The sequence below is a fragment of the Talpa europaea genome, assembly GCF_964194135.1.
Source record: "Talpa europaea genome assembly, chromosome: 12".
NCBI classification, from domain to species: Eukaryota; Metazoa; Chordata; class Mammalia; order Eulipotyphla; family Talpidae; genus Talpa; species Talpa europaea.
Window position 1 is genome coordinate 20,243,219 of NC_140079.1, and position 16,964 is coordinate 20,260,182.

Below are 16,964 nucleotides of genomic sequence, written 5' to 3' on the forward strand. Positions count from 1 at the left end.
TCTTGGGACTCGTGGGAGAGCTGCTGTGGTTAAGCACCAGAGTCCTCAGTCCCTGGACCTTGTCTCAAATGGCCTGGAATTTGAGACATTTCCCTGAATTTTCTCAGTCTCTTACTGGGAGAGAGAATGGGGGTCGGGAGAGGTGGGGAGGTGGGGAGATGGGGAGGTGGGCCGGGCCAAGGAAAGGCCAGAGAATGGGAGAAGTCAAGAAGGCTGGACTGCAAAGGAAATCTGCACACAGGGGCCCCCAATAGGAACCAGCTCCGGAGAGGTGGCCTGACTTACAAAGATCGCACACCTGATGGATGTCAAAGCAGGAGACACCCCAGCTTCTCTCTCCGTTGGGCAGTACAAAGACTAAGTTTAATGTGTGCTCTGATTTTTCCAGAAGCTTTTTAGAAATTCGCTGCGTCAGAGAATCTAAAAGACCAAACAAAACCCCTAAAACAGCAAGCCCGATTATTTCATCCACGTGGCACAAGAACAAGCAAAAAAAAAAGGGGGGGCGGAGAAAAAGTCCCCCGCCCCGCCCCTGCTGGGAGGAAGGGATTTGCGGAGAGTACCAACTTCTGACACAGCCAGGGCACAGCGGGAAGGGCGGGCGCTTGAGAAAGCCCTTGCTCCCCAAAGCCGCTTTCCGCACGCCCCGGCTCCCCGCCGCCCGCCCCGCGCGGCCCGCCCGGTGCCCCCCGCGCGCGGAGCCGCCGCCGGCCCTTTAAGGGCGGAGAGGTGCGCGGTCTCTTTAAGGCAGGTCCTGGTGGTTTCTGTTTTCTGAAGGAAGTGACGGGGGGTGGGATTGAATGAAAAGTGCAAAACAGAGTCTCCGAGCCACCGAGTCGGGGGCCCGGGAGTGCCCAGTCCGCCCCGGAGCCGCCGGAGGGGCGCGCGCCCGAGAGCTGCCCACGTGCGTCCGCGCCACGTCGCGGGCCACGGGCGGCTGAGCCCCCGCGGGGAGCCGCTCCCGGGCGCCCCGGAGCAGCCACCAACTTGGGGCGAAGTTGAGCGGCGCCCCTGCTTTCCCGCACGCGGCGCGCGGGGGCCGCGGAGGCCGGCGGCGGCCCTCCGGGATGCGCCCCCCCGGCCGCCGCGGGGTCCCCGCGGTGCCCCCAGCCCTGCTGCTGCTGCTCCTGCCGCTGCTCGGGGCGCCGCGCGCGGTGGGCGCAGGGGCGGGCGCACCCGCGGAGCTGCGGGTCCGCGTGCGGCTGTCCGACGGCCAAGTGACCGAGGAGAGCCTGCAGGCGGACAGCGACGCGGACAGCATCAGCCTCGAGCTGCGCAAGCCCGACGGCACCCTCGTCTCCTTTGTGGCGGACTTCAGGAAGGTGAGGCGCGCGGGTCGCCGGGTGGGGCTCGGGGATGAGAGCCCAGGGGTCCAGCATGGAAGGTTGGCGTGAGGAAAAGAAGGTGCAGGCGACTTACTCAAGGTTCCGCGTCCTCTGCCAGCTCCCCAAGTGCCCAGACCCGGACCCTTCATCCCCTCCAGGAACTCTGCTACCACCCACTCTGCTGCGCTCCTCCTGTCTTTCATCCCTTTGCTCTCGGGGTGCCCTGGCCCCTTCTCACTTCCCGACCTGCTCCTCTCCCCGCTTCTGCCAGCTCTCCCCAGCCCTCCAGGTGCTGAGCCTCCTTCAGAAGAGTTCGTGTTAATGACTCCACTCCCTCTTTGGAGCAGTTTCTGGACTGTCTAGCGGGAACAATCCTGGGCTAAGAATCAGGGCTCTGCAGTGTGACCTGGAGCACATCCCCTTCCTTGTCTGGACAGTGCTTCTGCCTCTTACGGGACAGTGAGTTGGCTTCAGGCCTTCCAGCTCTGATGTCCCCCGCCCAGGACCCCTGTCCTTCTTTCATTTTTCTGAAAGGGGGCAAGGGAGTTTCCCCGCAGAGCTGATTATCCCTGGTGCTCCCCAAACTGAGAACTAGGACTCCACTTCTGTCAGGTCTGCTGGGAAGCTTGTAGCAGAAGGACCTGGGGAGAGGCCCCAAGTGAGGGGCTAATGCTCTGGGAGGGGAACTACCCCTGTACCCTGCCTGGCAGGAGGGCTGACCAACCCTCAGTTTCTGGCCCAGATTGTGGGGAGGAAGGCAGAGACCTGCCTCTAATCAGAGTGAGGGAGCTGTGGAGGGAAGCAAAAGGTGGGCCTGTGTGCCTAGATTGGGTTGGAGTTCTGGAGAGTAGAGGTGCTGGGGGATTTTTTGGAAAGGGGCTGCAAGGGCAGTGAGTGACTAACAGTGGCCCAGGGGCAGGATTCCCGGAAGGAAAGACAGTGAGCAATACTCAAAGGGGGATTCCTGATTTCCCACACCATTTCCTACACCGCCTCTCCTCACTCCCCCCCCACACACCTCCCTCCCCTGCCCCCAGCCTCTCTCCTGATAAACAGAGGCCCTGTCAGGTTCTGTCTCTGGAGAAGTGAGGCTGATTAGATATTGGCGGCTGGAGAAGCCTAGGGCTGTGGGATCATTGCCTGAGCCATTTCTGTCTCTTCCCTCATAGAGCTTGAGAAGAGAGGGGGCAGACTTTGGGGAGTCACCTAGGGACACAGCCAATTGCCACCGCAAGGCCGATGGGGGGTGTTGGGGGCAGTGACAGGATCTAGTGGGCCTTGGGGCCAGGGCTTGAGTGCTGCTCTGGCCAGGACTGCTGAGTTGTCACGGTTGTGGGATGGGGGTGGGGGTGTCACCATGATGGCCTTTCCTTACTCAGCAGGCCCCAGCTAGGTTCTCAGATTCAGATAGGGGCAGGTGAGTAGGTGTGTGGAGAGGGGATGCCAACAGGGCCAGAATACCTTCTGCCTCACACCCAGACTTCAGGGGAATTTGGTCAACTGTGTTCTTTGACTGGGAGATCCAGATTAGTGAGGGGACCCCTCAAGAGGCAGGGATCACATCTTCCCCTGTCACCTTCCATTGTAGTTCTAGTCCTTGGCAATGAGACTTGCTCCAGGTTCTGAGTCTGCCACCCTCCTGCTCACTGGCCGTTTGACCTCTGGCCTCACTGGAACTCTGGAGAGAGACTTCCCTTTCCCTGGGACCTCTCTAGCAGCCAAGGCTGTGGCAAGGGCAATGGGTAGGGCTAGGCTTTTATAGCCTTTGGGTGCTGCATGAAATATTTTATTGCTCTACCCTGAGGGCAAGGAGAAGGGAATGCCCAGGTGGCAGTGGGGTGGAGGGAAAGGGGGAGGGGTTGGGGGCCTGATTGCCAACTTAGAGAATCCATTTGGAACTGATTGCAAGAGCCCCATTTTAATGCCTGCAGTAGTTCAACCCCCCCCCACCACACACACACACACACACACACACACACAAACACACACATACACACTCTTTCTGAGTTAGCCTCTGACCCAGAAGCTGGCATTTCACACCCGCCCCTGGCATCTCCAATTTCATCAGTGAGGGAGGGAATTGGGAGTGGAAGACACAGGAAGGGAACCAGCTTTCAAAGGTCCCTTCCAAATCCAGGTTTCTCAGTTAGCCTGGGGTGGGCTGGAATAGCTTTTAGCCCCACCCCAACACACTGTCTACACTAGCCAAAGCAGCTTTTCTACTGGAATCCTTCTGCGATGGATCACCTCTCTTGTTGCAGCTCAGTTCTCAAGGTCCCGTGCCTCATAGTATTTGGCAGATTTCCAAAAGAAAGTTCAAACTAGAAGTAATGATTTTTCTTGTAGGAAAATGTCCTCGCTGTTGTTTCTTTCTTTCTTTTTTTTTTTTTTTTTCATGTACCAAATTCATGGAGTGGTTTGGGAAAAGTTTGTAGTCCACTTGAAAATAATGATGTGTGCCATTTTATCACCTTTGGGAAATAGTCCAGATTAAAATGAGACAGTCTCAGATTAACCCTGGGTAGCTACATAATTTTTCCAAGCCTCCATTCCTTCATCTGTAAAATGGGGATAATAATGGTACCAATCCATAGTTTATTCCATCGCAACCAAACAGGGTGAGTTATGTGAAATACTTACTATGTGTGGGCTACTGTGCTAAGTGCTCAAGAAATAGAAGCCATTGGCTGTCACAAGCACTGCTCACCTAGCATTGCAATATGGACTTCCCAGCTAGACCTGTACTTTAAGAGGTTAACTGATGACCCCAAAGTCATACAAAAAAGACATCACAGGCCTCCCCTAGTGGTGCAGCGGTTGAGCTCTGGGCTATGAAGCTGCCCGCAGCCTCTGCAGCACTGGTTCCATCCCCGACCACCGGCGAGGGTCCCACATGGTGCGCAGACCTCTCCTGTCGCACCCGCTGCTCCCCTCAGCAGTGTATTTCATCACTCTGCCTGTTCTGGTCCCCTCTCTGGCTCTGGCGAGTTCTCTCACCCTCTCGTGCTTCTGACTGTACCCAGTGCTTGTATAAATAAATAAATTAAACTAAAAAAAAGGCATCACTGAGCTTTGAGGTCCACCATCAAACTCTTGGACACTCCAACTATTCTCCAGAGAAACAGAAACAATAAGGTATGCATATAGACACATAGAAACAGATTTGCTATATTTATCAGCTAAGACAATTCTGGAAACTGAGAAACCCCATCATCTGCCATCAAGCTGGAGACCCAGGGAGGTCATTGGGCTAGTTCTATTCTGAGTCTGAAGGCCTGGGAGCCAACAGCACGGGATGCCTGAGGGCAGGAGAAGACAATGTCCCAGCTCAAGCAGAGAGCAAATTCGCCCTTCCACTATCTTTTTGTTCCATTCATACCCTCAACAGGTTGCATGATGCCTGTTCATGGAGGTGAGGGCAATCTTTACTTAGCCTGCCAATTCAACTGCTGATCTCTACTGGAAATGTCCTCTGACACACCCAGAAGTAATGTTTTATCAGTTCTCAGGTCATACCTTTGACTAGTCAAATTGGCACATAAAATTAGCCATCCACTCAGAATTGCTGGCCAGTTCCTCAGAGCAGGGAGCACTCCGCCTGGCTACCCAGGGCAGCAGCGAGGCTGCTGGGGCTGACGCAGCCCTTGACCTGGCCTATCTCACCTCCCACTCCCAACCCAGTCCCCTCCTTGCAGCGCCCAAGGCAGGGTTCTGACGTGGCCTGGCTCTCCCCACACTGGCACACTGGACCTGAGACCAGTGAAGTGGTCACAGTAATCAGCCTACTGTAAGACAAATAGCCAGGAGCCAGGCGAGGATTACACACCCCACACATGCTTGGGGCTATGAAACGGTCACTACACACCACTGAGAGCCTTGTCTGAACGGTACTGGCCACCAGGCCCATCAAGCTGCAGCTCCTAAAACAGTGCAATAGCTCAGTGGTTCCCAAATTTTGCTGCATCTGGGGAGCATCATCTGGGGAGCCCTAAAAAATCCTAGGTCTATGCCATACTCATACCAATCAAATCAGAATGTCTGGAGGTGGGGAGAGTCAGGCATCCATACTTTAAAGAACTTTTGGTGATTCCCGCAGGCAGTGAAGTTTGGGAACCGCCAGCATAGTTGCTCCAGGGAAGAGCAAGAGACTTGGAAGAGGGAACGGGTTAAGAGGTTACATGAGACAGACAGCAAACTCAGTCACCTGCTTGGAACCTTTCATTCCACCCTAACGTGTTTGAAACAGGATAGAAACTTTAGACCTAATTCTACCTGCCCTCAGTACAAAAGCTCTAATGTACACTATACACCCAACAGGCGACTTTCCTCTTCATAATTCAAATCTGACATGCGGTGATACCCGTATGTCCATGCTCATGTAGCATATCTAATAGCAGGCACGCCACCACCCCCAGTCTCTAACCTGGCTTTTGGTCTGACAGTCCTCTTGGTACCCCAGCAGGCTCATGTCCCTGTCCAAGTTCTCTTTCCCCTGTGTCCCCCAGTCTGAGAGTCCAAAAGTTCAGGGGGGAGGGGATGAGTCATGTTCTAGGCGTGGTGTGGTATTGACGGGATGGGAAGTGTGAGGCTGAAAGATATGAGAAAGTTATGTGCAACTTCTGGGAGGAGGATGGGGACTGGGGGTGCAAGGGAAGCAGGAAGAAGGAACTGCAGACTCTAAAAGCTTGTGGGGGAGGGGATTTTGAGGGCCCCTGGCACTGGAGCCAAGATAAGGGGAGCCATTTGTCAGTAGGGGTCAGCTCAAAGTCACTCCAAAGGAAACGGGGAGATTGGAACTGGAGACCTGCCTTGGACACCCCTGGGTGCATGGGAGCTGAAGGAAGGAGCAGTCCAGAGGATGCTAGAGTCCCTGCCTTGGGGGTTCCTTGTCTGATGGGGGGGGCAACATAGGAGGTACCTCTGTGGAATGTGCCAATGCCACGCTTCTGCCTGAGAGTGTTCGTTCTAATGGGTATCACCTCACGGATGTCAGATAGGAGATGCTTTTAGTGCTTGGTCTCCCCATATACTATCTGTGTTAGGTCTTCTGCAATTTGGTGATTTGGCATAGGGGTTGGGGTGGATGGAAAGACTTCTTTTTGGGGAAAAGAGGGCAGTAGAGGTGCTTTCAGGAGAGACCCAGACCTTTTGGGAGTCCAGAACATTTCCTCACAGAAGTCACCAGAAGCAATGATCCAGCTCAGATCTGTGGGACCCGGAGCCTAACAGCAGTTCCTCTGCCACCTCTGAGGATCTGTGGCTCAGGGGCCTTAGGCCTGCCCAGAGCACATTCAGTGTGCTCCTGGGAGCTTGGCAGGTGTCCCCCAGCCTTGAATGCCTGTGTCCAAGTGGAGTACTACAACCGTGAAGACTGTCACTTGGGGACAAGTGAGTGGCCTGCTGCAAAGGAGGGTGAGAGTTAGGAGGAGATTCTCCCCTACTGGGCTTCCCAAGCTACAGAGAGGTGACGTGATGGCAGAAAAAGCCCAGATAGATGCCCGCCCCATGGGAAGCCCGAGGGTCCAGCCTGGGAGATGAGAATTGCATGTCTGGGTCTCACATGGCCTCATCTGGTCCCCACAACTACATCACAGGGACAGACATGGCTTCCATTTTATAGATGTGTAAGCTGGGGCTCAGAGCTACGAAGTGACTTTGACACCATCGAGTAGCTAAAGATTTAGGGTTAGGACCAGGGATTCCTCTGCTCTGTCCCAGTGGGTACCGTGTGTCCTATGACATGTAAGCAGGCTCTTTCCAGAAGGCTGAAAATACCTGGGTAGGGGAGGGGTAAGGGAACAAGACAGCTCAAAAACAGCTTGGTGCAGAGCAGCCAATTCACAGAGAAACCCTCCTCTGTGTACACGGGCTGCTCAACCCTCCCCCACCCCCCAAACTCATAACCCCCAGTGGATTTTTTTGTATTGACCCCTTGGCAGCTTCTGTGCCAGAAACTCCTTCCAGTCTTTCCCATGGCCTCTGGAGAGACTGGGGAGGAGGGCAGAAGCATCTCTAAAAGATCTCACAGATGCTGCTGCCCTCACCATGTGCATTTGTCTGCCCACTACTAGCTGTGTGACTTGACAAGCCACTTAACCTCTCCGAGCCCCAGGCTGAGTCACAACATGGACACAACAGGACAAGAGTAAGATGCTGGAAGACATAGTTATGAGGAGTGAATGAGAGGTCTTTGCAAAGCAGAAGCCAGCCAGGAATGGGAGAAGTGACCAAGCAGTGCCAGCCAGGGCCCAGCCTGCTGCCCCAGCTCTAGATTGTTCCAACTCCTTCTTTGCAGCTCTAGGGACCAAAGCATCTTTAGGAACTTCCATCCTTTCAATGGGCAAGTATTTAAGCAGATGCCATAGGGATTCTGATACAGGGCACAGAGCAAGGGAGGTGTCTGGGGTGGGCTTCTAGGTGAGAAGAAGCATGGAGCCCAGTCTTAAGAGCCCTGAGTCAGTGGAACAGTGGGGTGCAATTGCAATTGATCCACATAAAGCATTACATTGTTCCCTGGGTCAGTCAGGACAGTGGTAACCTTTGGGATTTGGCCAACAGAGAACTGGGGCCTGGGATGCTGGAAGCAGGGGGCCCTGCCGGCCCTGGCTGAGGGTTGCACTAATGCCAGGAAGTCTCTGCCCCGGGCCCTACGGGTGTATAGGCACCTCATAGTGGGGGTGGCCTCAGTCCCTGGACACTGACTTGGACATGTGCTCGGTCTGTTTTGGGGTTGACTCCATCCACCCTGTCTCTGCTTGGGGAGACTGGGCAGAGCAGCCAAAGTGCTCCTGTATCTGCCACAGGCAGCCAACACGGTATTAGAAAGGCTTTGATTTCTGGCTGACTTTCCAGACCAATCTCTCGCCTCCCCCACCCGCTGAAGCTGGCCCCTTCTCTTGCCATAAAGCAGCCCCAGCAAGGAGCAAAGGAATAAATATTTAGATTGGCTCAGCTCAGGCCTCAAAATCACATGCTCTGGTGTGATGGGAAGGAGACCAAGATGGCAGAGGAGACTCTCAGAAGAGAGTGCCAGCTGTCTAAGAGCAAGGGGATTGGGGGAGTTTCACGGGGGGGGGGGGCAAGTTGCTTCCTGAGAATCCCAGTGAGGTGGCACTGTGGTATAGTGGGGTGTGGGGCACTTTGTTTTCAGTTCCCCTGTAGCGGAAGACAGGCTGGTAGCAAGATCTGAGACAGAATAGCCTCACCACCCCTGACCAGAATGGGTTTTCTCAGAAATTCATTCTGGGTTTTCTGAGGAGGCTGAGAAAGCACACTTAGGGAGTAGGGAGAAAGCAAGAAGCTCGTGCTGGGGAAGGCCTCTGGGAGAGGGAGACTCACAGGGCCAGAGGAAGAGAAAAGATTTAATTCTCTGGGCAGGAGCTGAGTGATGAGCATGAGATGAGGTGTGTGGGGAGAGACGCTACGGGCAAGGGAGTGTGTGACTGAGAGAGGTGCGTGAGACATCATGTGTGAGGAGGTTATTAGACTGTTGGTGAACAAGAGTGTGAGTGAGATGGAGTATGAGGCTCTGTGGCTGCATGTGAGACTTTGGGGGAATTCGGTGAGGGAGGGAGGGTGTGGGAAACGATGTGGGAAGGTGTGTGATGTGAGGGGAGAAGGGTGGGAGAGTCTGTTGGGGAGAAGACTCTGTGTGACTGTCTGTGAGAGACACCACATGTGACTCTAAGAGGAAGGGCAGAGGCTGCGAGGCAGGCAGTGTGTTCATGTGATAGAAGGTGGGGGCGTCAGGGGAGCTTGGGCACCGCTGAGTGAGAGATTGGGAACATCTGTGTGTGACAGAGAGATCGTTTGAGAAACTGCAAATATGTATGGAAAATTATGAACATGTGGCGTGTGAGTGGGGGACAGCAGGTGTGTGTCTCTGTGTGTCTTTTAGTTTTCGACTTGGCTGCGAGTCACACAAAACCTCAGCAGCAGCCCAAGAGAAAGAGAAGTTGCTTGCCTCTTTCTGGTCCAGGGCTGGCATAACAACTTCATGTCTTTAGAGCTCCATGGGCTGAGGTGTTGCTTCCCCATCCTTCATGTTTAACTTTGCTGGGGGCCTGGGGCCTTTCCCTAGGAAGGCGCAGGCCAGGCACAGGGTGTCTGCAGTCAGAAGGGCCCCTGCTTCTCTCCCAGCTGCTCTCTGCTGACTGGGTGTTCACCTGGAACCTCCTGTGGCTGAGCCAGAGCGGCCTTCTTTTGTGAGATGAGTAGATCTCAAAAAACCCACGTGGCAGGGAGTGGACCCGGAAGAATGACTAGACAAGGGCTAAGGGGGAAACTTGGAAGCGTAAAGATCACCAGACGGAGAGTCAGGACATGTGGGCGTCTGCCCTCATTCTGCTCTGTGACTTGTGAAGGTCATGCTGGAGCCTGACTGGATCACGAATTAACTGATCTTCTAAAGCTTTTAGAAGCCAAAAGAGCAACTTTGGCTTCTAAACACGGCTTACAGCCATGTCCTGTAATGACAGGGTTACTTTCTGGGAAATGAGTCCTTGTGTGAGTGTCACAGAGTGCGGTTACGCATACCCAGAGGGGCTGTGCTCTGTGGTGAAGCCTGTTGGGACCAACGTCATATATGAGGTCCGTCATTGAACAAAACATCATTATGTGGTGCTGTGCCAGCCTGCAGGAGCCCAGCTACATGCAAACCCAAGAAGAGCCATCTTCTTGTTGGAGATGAGGGGGTTGATGGAGGCCCCAGTGCCTCCATTCATTTCCTCAACTAGCAAGTGTTGAGCGTTGGCTCTGTGCCAGAAGCTGAGAATACTGCATAAATAGGGTCAAGTTGCTGCCTTTGAGCCAGGGCCAGATCATGGAGATCCTGGATAACTTATGCCTGAGCAGGTTGCCACATGAGAACAGAGACGCGCTCTGCAAGGCATTTAGAGCCAATGTACACTTCCCATCAACTCCGATTACTGGTTGAGCTCTGAACTGCAGATCTGTTCATGTCACATCCAGGCTCAAAACCTACCATGACTTCCTGTGATCTGTTAGATTAGGCTCAGACTCCTGGTTGGGCTCTCAGACCCTGTGTCCTAGCACTTCTGCCAGCCTATTCCTTTTACCACTCACTGCCTCCCTCCACCACCCTGCTCGCCACCCCAGCCATCCCTGACTCATCTCCCTCATCTCATAACCCTTCCATGCTGTTGTTTATTCACTCATTCCTTCGTTTATTTATTATTAGACACTTTTTGAGCAACTGCTGCATTCTCGGGGGACAAAACTGCAAATAAGATACTACTCCAGGCCCCAGGAGTTGAGTCTGGTAGGAAAGAGAAGTAAAGAGATGGTTGCAAACACAGTGGAATTCATACTGTAAAGGTTAGGAGTTGGGACTGGCCAACTCTGCCTAAATGTTGGTGAGGGCAGTGTTAGAGGACAGGCCAGAGCAGGTGCTGCACCTGTCTTCTTCCTGCTCCTGGTGGACTGGAGGTTCCTGGGGGCTCATGAGAGAAGGAATCTTATAGAAACATCTTGAGATCTTCGGAGTCCTACATTAAGGGGCTTACCTCCAGCCCCCTGCCATAGCATCTTCCCCTGCCAGCTCAGCTGCCTTGGGTGTCATGCCACATCCAAGTGAATCATACCAGGGGACTCCAGGACAAGGAAGAAGCCTGGAAGCTTCCATCTGGCTAGGACTAGCATGTGGCCAGATGTTCTCTGAAGTAGGGACACTCAATTCTCTGTGCTGGAGGGAAACAGATCCCTAGAACCTTAGCAATGTAGGTAGTAGTGGGTAGGAAGGACATCAGTCTAAAAGATGAAGCCAGATAAGCCCAGAAACTGGGGGAACCCACTCTATCCCAGGGATCAACAAGTAGAATTTGATTTTCTAGAAAATTATGACTAAGAAGACTAGAGAAGGCAGGGCAAGCAGGTGGGTTAAAAGGGGGTGCTTGCCTTATCTTACCCTCCCATTTGTGGCAGATGCAGGTGTTTCTTAGTCACGTGGAACTAAGAATGGTCTAGAGAGGACTTACAGAAGAGCAAGCTGGAAGAGGGAACCAAGCTCTAATCCTGGCTGCCACATGCCAGCTGCATGGCCCAGGGAAGACCACGGGAAGCTTTCGTCTCTTTAGCCGGGCATCCAGGAAATCAGCTCGTTGATCTAGGAGGCAGTTGTGCATTGTGGTGGAGGAGCTGGGACTTTGGAGTCAGAGCGCCTGAGTTAATATTCCAGCTCCGTTTCCTTAGTCGCATGAACTGAGTACATCACCCCAGCCAACCTCAGTAATAATCATAGTTCCCACCTCCTGTTGTCAGGCATCTAAATGGGACAATGCATCCTTTTTGACTCATAGTAACAATGACTTGGCCTTTCCAGTTATAAAAGTCAATAAATCTTTGTCCTACACAACCAAATAGGGAAGACAGAGAGGAAACCTGTTATCGCAGTGGAAATTCTCATGCATTCCCTCTCTTCACGTCCTGTCAGGTTCCCATTTTGGTTGATTTTGTTGTTGTCAGTGACATTGTTAGTTAATATGGGAGGGAGGAGGGAACAGATTTCCTCCATCCTCTAAGACTTCAAAAGCTTTCTCCTGCGGGTGGTATGTAGGTGATACCCCCAAGCCACGAGCCCACTCAGCAGCCCCTGGCCCACACAGCACTCATGCGCCTGTGGTATTGGGGAAGATACGGTGAACGTTCTATATAGGGTTCTTCAAGTCATTGCTGAAAATACCCAGGAGGTGGATTTGGTATCCTGCCTAGGAGGGTCCTGCCAGAGACATCCGCCTGACTCGAGGCCCAGGAAGAGAAGTCTGGTATCAAGTCTCACCTGGCAGGAAATGAACCCGGAGTGGAATATGCACAAGTGTCCCAGCTTCCAGGCTCCCTTCAGGCGCCCTGACAGAATGGAGGATCAGGTGGCCCAGGCTGACAGGGCGAGGAGACAACAGCCTTGTGGCCCAAGGATGGATTTCCTGTGGAGAGGAAGTTGGGGTCACCATGCCCACAAGTCTGGAGTCATGAGGGACCTTATGGGACCCTTTCTTACCATCTGGGCCTCTGTTTCCCTTTCTGCAACATCGGCAGACAATCTACCCCTACACTCCCACACCCCATTGTTCCAGAGATCACTTATGGTAAAAGGAAGTTAGAGACACATTTTTTTTTAAGTTTTATTTATTTATGCATACAAAAACTGGGGTACAGGCCAGAGGTGCAGGGGGTGAGAGGATTCACCAGAGACAGAGTAGGGAACAGAACAGGAAGACTGAAATACACTGCTGAGGGGAGCAGCGAGCAAGACAGGAGAGGTCTGCTGCACCATGTGGGTAGCTCCCTGGCCAGCCAGGGATCGAACTCATGCTGCAGAGACCGCAGATAGCTTCAAAGTGCTGTGTTTAACCCCTTGTGCCACCAAGGAGGCCCTAGAGACACATTCTTAAAGAGTAGAAGGACTCAGAAGTACCTGGGGGTGTCTAGCAGGACAGCCCTCACTTGTTTCAGATCCCCTGCTATGTGACAATTGCCATAGCTAGCACTCACCCAGAACTTTCTCTGGAGGGCAGTCTTCTGCACCCTCTACACTAACTCATTCTGTCCACACCACAGCCTGCCCAGGCAAATGAGTTATCATCCCCAAGGTACGAATGAGACTTGGAGAAACTGAGAGATGTACCTGGGTGCTGGTTGATTTCTAGTGGACTTGGGGTGGAATCATGGGCCCCTCTCTGTCTGCACCAAGAACCCCAGGGGGGCCCTCAGACCCTGTCCTCCAAGCTCTTACACTCCAGCAGGCCTGAACTAAGCATGTAGTGATCTGGCTCTCTTGGTGGATGAGACAAGGTCCCAGACCCTGGCAGGTGAATAGCAAACAAGGCTGCATACCCAAGTGCAGTGCCAGGCCACAGGAGCCGTTAGCCAAGGCACAGGGATGGGTGAGAGCAAGGGACCCCTGGGGCGGGAGGGGCTGGTGAGCCATGCAGTGGACCAGAGCACATGGTTCCGGTGGCCACAATGGGAAGGGAACCCCATCCCACAACCCTTTTCCCTCTGTCCCCCTCTAGCCTTCCCCACTCATCCAGTAAGTCAGTGATGGGAAGGCGCCCTTGGCCTGCTAGTAATGCCATGAGCAGCCTGTGGGCAAAGGGGAAGCTAGGAGGGAAGGAGAAACGTGAGCCATCCCAGTGCCCTCAGATCAGGGGGTGGCAACAGCTGCAACCAGCTTGGCTGTCTCTGCCCTTCACTCCATCCTGCCCTGATGACCTCCATCTGCCACGCAGGTGGCCAGGAGCCTGGCTGATCAGAAGCACCAGGGGCATTTTGAGAAGCACTTCTTTGCATGCCTTGCCCCAAACCGTTGAATAAGAATGAATCTGTACTTGCAAAAAGTGCAACCGTTGCCCAGGAGGATAGCTGCCACACTAGCATGCAGTAAGAACTTTCCCATGGGCCCTGGCTGCAAAGGCCCCAACCCCCCCCCCCCACCATTGGGTTTACAGGTTGCCCTGCTGCAGCTCCACCCAAGATAATCAACTATGATGAACCAGGTGCCAAAAAAGGGCTCTCTTTCCTTCAAGGTGAAATTCCATAATTTTAAGCACTTCTGTTTTGAAACATTCTCTGGCAGTCTCTGTGAATTTTCCAGGAGACTTTGGAACATCTGGGTTGTGTTCTTTCTTTTAAGTCATGGTTTTAAGTGGGAAAGATAAAAATTCTAAGACCAGCAGGAAGGAGGGGTCTAGTGCAGGCAGGGTCCAGTCTGGTGTCCTCTATAGGGTCCAGGATGAGCGCTGAGTGGGTTGGTGAGAAGGCCCCACCCCTTTCATACGGCCCCCATCTTCTGCCCTTCTCCGTCAGGATGTGAAGATCTTCCGGGCCCTGATCCTGGGGGAGCTGGAGAAGGGGCAGAGCCAGTTCCAAGCCCTCTGCTTTGTCACACGGCTGCACCACAATGAGATCATCCCCAGTGAGGCCATGGCCAAGCTTCGACAGGTGAGCCCCAGCCCTGCGGTCAGCCTGGACTCCCCCAACCTCGTCTCCCACCAGCCTCTCTTCACGCTTTTCCTGGACCCACTGTCATTGACTTACTTGAACCCTCATCCCTAGCACCCTCTTCTCGCTCTATAGTTCTGAATCCCCTGATTTTGCCCCACACCCCACCTGACCCCATAGGCTTAGATCTCTGATCTATACCAGCTCCAGATTCCTGCAGTCCCCTGGCCTCAGCTCCTCCCCATTTATGATGGAGAGGGGGTGGGGCTTGGACTCTGAAGTCGGATCTGCCCTTAGACCCATGCCCCCACTCATTATTTGGTGACATTGGACAGATTACCTCACCTTCAAAGCCTCTATCTTAGTGAGAAATGGGTTCAAGTGAGAATGAAATGAGAGAATGCATGGGAAGTGTTCCATGGGCTGTTCAGAACACTTCAGCCCACTGACCCCTCCCAACTCCTCCCTGGGCTCCAGTTTCATCTAACTTCCCACCACTAACCAAGAGTGCCTGCCCCAGGCATACCCAACTCTGCCTACCCTTTCCAGAGAAACTCAGTTCCTTGGATGTTGAAAACTATGGAACCCCAAAGTTCATTTATCCTGGGTCAGCTTGCCTGGCCTGCCCACCTCTGCCACCCTCCACCCCCTAGTAACACACCGGAGTTCTCCACCAGGCCCCAGCAGTCAGCCCAGTGACCAGCTGAAAAGGTTTGAGTGCAGCTCTGGGATTGGTTCTAGACCAGCTGGTGGGGGTCTGCTGCCCTGCTAGCCCCGAAATTCTAAAGGCACCAGCCTGGGCTCATCTGCCTCTCAGCTATCGGGATACAGGCAGGCGCCGGAAGGCCGGAGGGAGTGACTCATCTCTCCACACAGAAAAACCCACGGGCAGTGCGGCAAGCTGAGGAGACACGGGGCCTAGAGCACCTGCACATGGACATCGCTGTCAACTTCAGCCAGGGGGGCCTGCTGAGCCCCCACCTCCGCAACGTGTGTGCTGAGGCTGTGGACGCCATCTACACACGCCAGGAAGACGTCCAGTTCTGGCTGCAGCAAGGTCAGCTGGTGCTGCTCACTGATGTGCCATATTGCATATGACATCATGCCCTGAGAGGGGACCTCTCAGAGAAGGGACCTCCAACCAGGCTGGGATAGGTCAGGGAAGGCTTCCTGGAGGAAGTGGCAACTGTGTGGCTCTTTAGTGATGGGAGTCAACCAGATGATAGGACCCATTCCAGGTAGGAACACACACAACTGTGTCTCTGCTAGGCCCTGTGGTGGGGCATTCCCAGCAACTCCCACCTCACCCCTGCCCTTTGTGAGAACACAAATTGGGACTTTCCATCATCCTGGGGGCATAGGCACCAGGGTCTCATTGGGGCCCAGTGGCAGCCATGCCCACCTGCCAACTTTTGCTGCCAACCTTTGCTGCTCAGAATTCAGCTCCTCCCCTTTCCTTCACACCTTCCCTGGGGCCAGCATCTCTGTCCCAAGACCCTGGAGGGTTCCACCCATTTTTGCATGAACCTTAAATTCCAGCCTGTGCCACCTCACCACCAGCCCACTTCCTGGTACCACTCCCAGGACTGTCCCCCAGTCTCCATGTAGAGGGAGCAGGGAGAGGGCACCCTTCAGCTCCAGGCCCCTGGTCCTGCTCAGCCTCCTGAGCATCAGAGAGATGGCTGGATTGAGAAATGCCTGATAGGCCCATCACCATGCCCTCCACACTGCCCCCAAACTGAGCTGCAGCCTTGATTCTGTCCCCAGAGTCTGGATCTTTTCAGGATCATGAACCAAGACAGGGCCAGATCAGTACCCTCAAGCACTCCCTCCTGTAACACCCCACTCTGTGTCTGGGTCACCCTGACTCCCAACATGTTTGTGCCCGCCTTTCCCTGCTTGGGCTGCCTCAGAGAGCACCTCCTTTAAGAAGCTCTATCATTCTTGCTCTGCACTCCTCTGCCCCATCTCATCTGGGGAGTGATGTTTTTAAGCCTAGCCAGCAGCAAGAGGAGGTCTTAGAGGCAAGCGGACCTGGGTTCCAGTCTTGATTATACTACTTACTCTGTGGCCTCAGCCATGTCCTTCAACCTCTCTGAGCCAGTCTCCTCATTTGTAAAACAGAGATGATAACTCTTCGCTCACGGGAGAGATGGGAAGAGATTCTGTATATAGAGTTTCTGGCAGTCAGTTGAGACTCTAAAAATTAGGGTGATGGTTATTTCATCTGCTTCTCCCACTAGCGTGGCGCATATGGCCCAGGTCTGTCTTACCTCCAATCCCAGGCGCCTTGCCTGTTGGATGCCTGAAGAGCCCAGCAGGGACTGGCAGCTGCCCCCTCCCATACACACCAGGGGAGCTGCCTCCCCCCCACCCCCCCGCCTGTCCCTGACCCATGGTTCCTTTTCTCCTCCAGGAGTGGACAACTCGGTGTTCGAGACTCTGCCCAAGGCCTCGGAGCAGATGGTGCTGCCTCGCTGCCGGCAGGTGGGGGACCGCGGGAAGCCCTGTGTCTGCCGCTATGGCCTGAGCCTGGCCTGGTACCCCTGTATGCTCAAGTACTGTCACAGCCGTGACCGGCCGGCGCCCTACAAATGCGGCATCCGCAGTTGCCAGAAGAGCTACAGCTTTGACTTCTACGTGCCCCAGAGGCAGCTGTGTCTCTGGGATGAGGACCCCTAG

At 54.0% G+C, this 16,964-nt stretch overlaps 1 protein-coding gene across 1 annotated transcript; it reads left to right on the forward strand.

Annotated features, from left to right (window-relative positions):
* Positions 1 to 1,067: 1,067 nt before the first annotated feature.
* Positions 1,068 to 16,964, forward strand: OAF (out at first homolog; the record flags this gene model as incomplete). The annotated part of the gene is made up of 4 exons (XM_084249070.1): positions 1,068 to 1,322; positions 14,148 to 14,282; positions 15,159 to 15,339; positions 16,699 to 16,964. 4 exons carry the CDS (start codon positions 1,068 to 1,070, stop codon positions 16,962 to 16,964), a joined length of 837 nt encoding a protein of 278 aa, XP_084105196.1.